Source organism: Benincasa hispida, chromosome 2 (genome assembly GCF_009727055.1).
Source record: "Benincasa hispida cultivar B227 chromosome 2, ASM972705v1, whole genome shotgun sequence".
NCBI classification, from domain to species: domain Eukaryota; kingdom Viridiplantae; phylum Streptophyta; class Magnoliopsida; order Cucurbitales; family Cucurbitaceae; genus Benincasa; species Benincasa hispida.
Genome location: NC_052350.1, coordinates 4,122,358 through 4,129,645, shown reverse-complemented (window position 1 = coordinate 4,129,645; position 7,288 = coordinate 4,122,358). Strand labels below are relative to the sequence as shown.

At 24.1% G+C, this 7,288-nt stretch overlaps 1 protein-coding gene across 1 annotated transcript; it reads right to left on the bottom strand.

Annotated features, from left to right (window-relative positions):
* Positions 1–1,657: 1,657 nt before the first annotated feature.
* LOC120071189 (sodium transporter HKT1-like) lies at positions 1,658–6,652 on the bottom strand. Its single transcript, XM_039023309.1, has 3 exons — positions 5,601–6,652; positions 3,025–3,273; positions 1,658–1,940 (listed from the first exon to the last, which is right to left on the bottom strand). Exons 1-3 carry the CDS (start codon positions 6,650–6,652, stop codon positions 1,742–1,744), a joined length of 1,500 nt encoding a protein of 499 aa, XP_038879237.1. The 3' UTR covers positions 1,658–1,741.
* Between the last annotated feature and the right edge of the window lie 636 nt (positions 6,653–7,288).

The following is a 7,288-nucleotide window of genomic DNA, read 5'->3' as shown; positions in this document are numbered from 1 at the left end:
ACATCAAATTTTCTTTATTTACATCAATCTTTCTTTACCAATTTTTATAATTTCCAATAACTAATTTAGTCTTCTTTTATTAACTTTCAATTTACACAAAGTTTTCATCATCATTTCAAACACACATATTATATTAAACCTTTGCCTCATCAATACCAACATACTCATTCTATTCTATCATCATAATTTTTCATTCCATAATTTTCTATTTCATCTCTCTTTGCCATGTATCAACCATGCATGCTTCCACCAACTCCATTTACTCTATATTCTTCATGCCACACATACATCACGTGTCCATTTCTTCTATTTCTTGCATACTTCATTCTATGTTTCATGCAAAAGATATCATAGCCAAGTCATATTAAAATAGTTTTTTATAAAAAGAAAAAAGTAAACTTATTTCAATATTTTTTTTCACTATGAAATCTTGGAAAAGAAGAATGGTGATTAAAAAAATGTATATAAAAAATGAATTTCTTAAAAAGAAAATATTTGTTTAGATATAGAAGTTTTTTTTCAAGAATTGAAGGTTGAAAATGAAAAAAACAATAAATATATCACTAAATCTCTTCCAATTTGAATACTGGAATAAAAATAAAAACACTTTGATTATAGGTTGTTCATTCAAAACTTGAAATTTATAATACACATTTGATGATAAAACTGTATTTAAAATGGTAAAACTAAATAGAGGAAATATCTTATATCATATTATTTTAAAGAGATGACATATATTACTTAAAAAAAGAGGGAAAAAATAGATCAAATACCTTATTTGATGATACCTTTTCTCACTTTCAAATCTCTCGAAAAGAACTCTAGTAATTAAAGAGAGACGTACAAAATAATAATAAAAAAAAAATGAAATGCCTTATTTGATGATATATTTTATTACTATAAAAAAGATGAAATACCTTAGTAATTAAAGAGAGGCACATAGAACAAATCTAGAAAAGAGAAAGATAACCCGCATTATTTGGTATGATACATTTTTCGATTTGTCTTACGATAGGCTTCAATTCGAATAATTATTCATTTATCTAACATCTTTTTCCAACACAGAGAAGATAATTATTCATTTGCTTTTGTAAAAAGGAAAGACATTTTTCCAACATAGAAAAGAGGAAAATCTGTTTTCAAATGCAGAAGTTGGTCACATTGTTTTGCAAGAGTTATAAGTCGTGTTTGTTGAAAGAAAAGATACATACATGATTTAGGGTAAAATGAAGGGCAAATTGGGAAGAAAAGATTCTCCCTCCTTCTCTCTTTTAATATAGCAATAGATTTAATCATTTTTTAAAAGTAAATAATAAAAATTTACAAGTATACATATACACATGCATATAAAAGTTACTTGAATAAAATATTATTAATTTCCTTTTTTATATATTTAATTTTTTTACTTATTTAATTATGAAGATTTAAAAATTAGATTTAGTATTTTACTCAGTTATATATATATATATATATATATGTATGTCAAAAATTATTATTTTTATCCAATCTCATGATTAAATTTTGAATCCGATTTGAGTGATTCGAACTTTTGACCTCTTAATAAATATGCTAAAATTTTCAGTTAAATTAAGTGTAAATTTACCTAAAATTCTTGAATTGTGTTCATTTGTAACACATTAGTAAATTTCTAGGGGAATATTTTGAAATATTACGATAGGCAAAGTTACAATTTTTTTTAATTACAAATAAAGGTGTTATTTCCACGTGGGTCAAAGATTATTTAGAGAAGCTTCCAAGGTCTTTGTTTGTTCATATTAAACTTCTTTAGTCGTCCAAAGATCATGACGACAATAAGAACCACCTTTCCATTGTCGCTCCATTTTCCTGAAAACCCGAACGATTTGTCGGCACAATTGCTTTGAGGATGAATTTGTCTTTTGCAGTTATATCCCATCGTAAACCCCACATTTCCATATGCACTGTCCAAATTTAAACACGTATTTTCAAATTTTATTAATTTACAAATTTCCTTTCAATCTTAGACAATTATATGAAAGTGTCACACATAGGAATTTAATAGTACTAGTTTGAAGGCATATAGAGTGGTTAAAAATCTTTAGAAGATGTTTTTTTAAATGATTATTACTTCTAATTAAATTTAAAGAGTAAATATCTTAGATTAAATTTTAAAGTAATAAAAGAGTTTAAATTCTTTTAAGCATATAATTTTCTATGGTGAAATATAAAAAATTATTTTTGTTGATTTTAAATTGTTAAATGTTGGACAAAAAATTGTAAACTTTAAATGAAGTAAATATATTTCTATTTTATAATTTTGAATGTTCTTTTTTCTCTAAAAAAATATAATTTTAAATGTTTTTTTTAATAAAATACATTAAAAAAAAGAGAGTAAGAAGTGTATTTATAATGTGAAGAGACTTATATATTTGTGAAAGGATGTGAGTTTTCAATTTTACTATATCAATCCTTTATCATTAGAAAAAAAAAAGGCTCCATGAAGAAAAAGAGAAAAAAATAAAATAAAAGAGGAAGAGGTGGTTAAAAAAGAAGATAGGAAGACTAAATTGAAATTATTAGAAGCTTTAATGACAAAAAGAAAATGTAAAATTATATAGAGAAAAAAAAAATAAAAAATACATTAAAAAAATACGTACAAAATACAAGGGTGTGATGTTGAGGAAATAGGTACTATGAAAAGATTTAATGACAAAGTGTGAAGATTTAATTATAATTTTTTTTCTAACTTCAAACCCTATACTCTTAAATTTCCTTTATCTGTAAATCCTAAATAATAATATAATTTAAAAGTTGACACGAATAAGTATTCAACTAGATTACGCTATAAAATTTGCAAGATTGAACCTCATGAAAACTACTTTTGAAAAATTAAAAATTTAATGTGAAATAAAAGGATCATGAAATTAGAAAGAGAAAAATGAAAAGTACATTATTTGTGGGTGGAAATTTTTGGAAAATTATAATTTTTATTTTGACCAAAAATTTGTAGAATATGAAGAAAAAAATTAATTAAAGGTTAATTACCTGATAACTTCAAAAATAATGTTGAAAATATTGAAATTGAGAGGATCTTCCTTGATATTATGTCTCTCTGTAATGCATATAATAAAGATGAAGATGATGAGATAAAAGAGTTGGGAAAAGACAAAATTATCCATAAATTTTGCCCTTTTAATTTTTCTACTTCTTTTATTGGCTTCCAATAATTGATTTTCTTCTTCTTCTCCTTCATCAATTTTTATTGGCATGAAAGAAGTGTAAGGTGGAAGATACCTGCAAAAAATTAAAACCCATCAACCAAATAATAATAAGAATTTAATTTAATACTTAAATACTTTCTTTGTGGTTAAATAAATAAGGAATTAATGTTAAAACAAATGAGCTAGTTCTAAATTCAAATTCTTACTAATCTGTTGAGTATTAAATTTATACCTAACTTAACAATAAGATTTTTAAAAATAAATATTAAACTTTGTCCTTAATATAACAAATTTGTGACTAATACTTGAAAAGAAAGTTTCTGTTTTGTAAAATAAGATATGGTTCTTTGATGTTGTAAACTTATAGTTAAGAATTGCTTTTTGGTATTTGAATTTTTAAAGAATGTAACATATAATAGAATTTTTTACACGTGTAAATTGATATTGATAAAATGATTAAAGGTCAAAAAATTAAGTCATTCAAAATTAAATAAATATAGTTAAGAAAGGTAGAGTCAAATTTATAAAGGAAAAGAAGTATCAAATTGTTATAAATGAAAGTTTAGGAAAGAAGTGCAAAACCATATTGTCATTGATTTTTTTTTTTTTAAATTTTATATTATCATTGGTTAGTCACGTATAGTCATTGTATTAGTAGTCTCTTGGCGAATTTTGATTTGTTAAAATTTTTAAATTAGCATAGAAAAAATGGGAAAGAACAAAAGAATAAAAAAATTGCATAAATAAATCTCAAAATTAAAAATAATTTAAAACTGTTTTTAAATAAAAAAAAATAAAGAATAAGGTTTTTTTAAAGAAAAAAACTACTTTTAACTTTTGGATCTAATTTTTTATGGCAACTTAATATTTTTCATTAAATAATAATAATAATAATTCAATATTTTTTAATAATATAAAATATTTGATTATTAGTAAAATATTTCTTCATTAAAAAACTCAAATAATATAATCAATCTACCTTGAGTAGTCACTAGATTAATTATATAGTAAAAATGATATAGATTATAGAATATATGCATATGCTAATCATAAGTCAAAATTTTACCAATAAAAAACATAAATTAAGACTTGTTTCTACGAGGATTCCTGGTCACTAATAATATGAGTCATTTTTCAAAAATAAATAAATAAATAAATAAAAGTAGTCATCCTTAAAAAAAAAATTTCTAATTATTAATAATGTCATTATTAGAATACCTTGATAGTCAACTCAATGAATATATATTTCTTTTTATTTTGACTAGCACAAGGAATTGAGTGTATTATTGATTATTTTAATTGTATATTTGTTCTAAATAATATTTAAAACACACAGAAGAATTTAAGCCATGTTTGATGATTATTTGAGAGGTTTTTGTTTTGTTGTATTTTTTTAAGATTAAATTTATAAACACCATGACTTTTAATTTATTGTTTACATTCTAGAAACATCTTCAAACTTTCAAGTCAAATTTTGAAAACTCAAACAAAATTAATTTTTAAGGATTTAGTTATGAATCCAAATGTTTAAACCATGGTAAAGAAATAGTAATAAACACAATTCTAAATTTTTAAAAACTAAAACGAAAAATCAAATGGTTATCAAAAACCCTCATTTTTTTTTTGGGTTTTGAAAATTAAGCTTATAAACATTACTATCTATGTGTTTCTTTGCTATGTTATTTATTTAATTTTTAGGAGCATTTTAAAGCCCAAGCCAAGATTTTTTTTTTTTTTTTTAAATTAATAATTTTTTTTGAAGTAGTTTTTATTTTTGAGGAATTTTACGATGCTACCGATTGGATGTCCTGAGTCATTTAATTTTGACGCATTCCTTTATATTCATACAAGACTCGAATAAGGGAGTCATGCGAGGTCTTAAGAATCTAAACATGTCATTTATAGAGATGAAAATTATGGTTTAAAAAAATCATAATGAAAGAAGCCCAATTTTCAAAACACGAAAACTTAAAACTACATAGTCGGGCTCATGATTTAATTTTTAGTTTTTAGTTTTTGAAAATTGTTTTCTCACAATTCTTTAGGATGATTCTCATATTTTCTTTTCTTTTTCTCTCTCTTTTAAAGAACATTTAAATTCATATAACCAAATTTCAAATTTCAAAACTTAGTTTGAATTTTGAAAATACTTCTCAAATACTTCTCAAAGAAACTCTTATGTTCATAGAAATCGATGATTATAACCTAAATTTAAAACTATTTTTTTATAAAAAAAACTAATAAGTTATCAAACATCCCGTGAAGAATAACAAAGTATGTCTTCTTTATTTAATATTTTCCAAAGAAAATGTTGTAGTACTTAATTGAGTTAATAATTTCTGCATTAAATTGAATGGAATTAAAGCAAAAATTAATTAAAAGAGAGAGAAGGAAACTAACATCATGGCAACAAAGAGAAGCAAGATGGCTGAAGAGAGTCTTGATAGATCAACAATGGATTCACCACTATGTCTTGAATTTACACTCAAAAACAAAATCCCAATCAATTTCTCAACACAATTTAATCCACTTAATGCATTTGATCTCCACTCCATTGCTCCAATTGCTACAAATTGCATTAAAACAAACCCTAAAACACTCCCAACCAAAAGCAATGAATGTAGCTTTGGAAGCAAATGTAAATACCCAATTTCTTCACTATTTTTCAACAAGAACCCAACAATTTCTTTCTTCTTCTTCATAAATTTTCCTAAACTCCAAATACAAATCCTCAAACAAGAAGGAAACAATGTATTTCCAATAAGTGCTTGAGGAATAAGTATGATAAGTAAACCTAAATTCTTCTTAAATACTATCATGTTCTCATTTGTTGGTACAAACCCACAACTTGCAAAAGTTGAAACTATGAGAAAAATTGAAAAAGTTGATAGTTTTAAACCTTTTTGTTCCAAGACTTGTCTAGCACTTGAAACAAATTTGAAATAAATTAAAACCATTCCTATGCCTAAGAAATTGAAAATTAGAAGATAACCAAGTACTACAAATCCCAAAAACTTTATTGAATTGTATTTTAGAATAATAATATCTAAAGTATTATTATTCCTAACAATTCCCAATTCTACACTTAAATCACTTGAAACACAAGCAATTTTTTGTTCAGAAAATTTGAGCTTGAACTTCCTTAATTGAAGTTCAACCATGGAAGTGAAAACTTCACCTCCTATAAACATTAAAATTGTCAAAACAATGAGTTGGGAATTTGAGAAAACCTCCATTTCCACTGTTGACATGCTTGAAACTGTGGAAGCTGAGACAGAGGTGAAGAAAAGATCTAATTTCTTTGGGTTAAAAGAATTATTGGAAGTAGTTTTTGGATTTAAAACAACCAAAATAAAAAACCCAAAAGATGAAATGAATAGAAAATACAAAAGTTGAATCCAAAAGGGATTCATCCAAATAAGAAAACAAGACAACCTTTGTATTCTCAACATTATTATTTTTGTCGAAGACATATGGAAATTAATGAACGACTATGATTGAATGTAATGGGACATTTATAGTACAAACAAATTGTGTCCGTAGTACCTTCATGAAAGATTATTCCCCCTTGTAATTTGATTCCTTGAGTTAAGATAAGCATATTGAATTAGCGCATCTCACGACTAATCATTGATAAAAATAAATAAATAAATGATCGAACTTTATACTTTATATCTTCAATAAATTTTAAAATTAATGTTTGAAAAAAATATTTTTATTATTTATTATTATTTTTACTGTAATTCTTGAGAAAAACATATTTATATCTTACACTTCCTTGAATGAAATCAATTTTGGTAAAAATTAATTTTCACGGACTAAAATTAAGATTTATTGAAGATGGATAGACTAAAATTGAACAAATTTCAAAATATAGAGATCAAAATAGTGTTTTAATTAAAAAAAAAAATGCTTACAACTGTTTTACTTGGAATTGGAATGTGAACATTAAAAATGGTTTAATGTAAGTCTTGAACTTTTAAATTTGTACTTATTTGGTTTTTAAACTTTAGGCTCATGAATATTTGACAATTTGACACAAAATTAAAGATATTAGAAACAAACTAAATATTTAAAGTCCTATATAT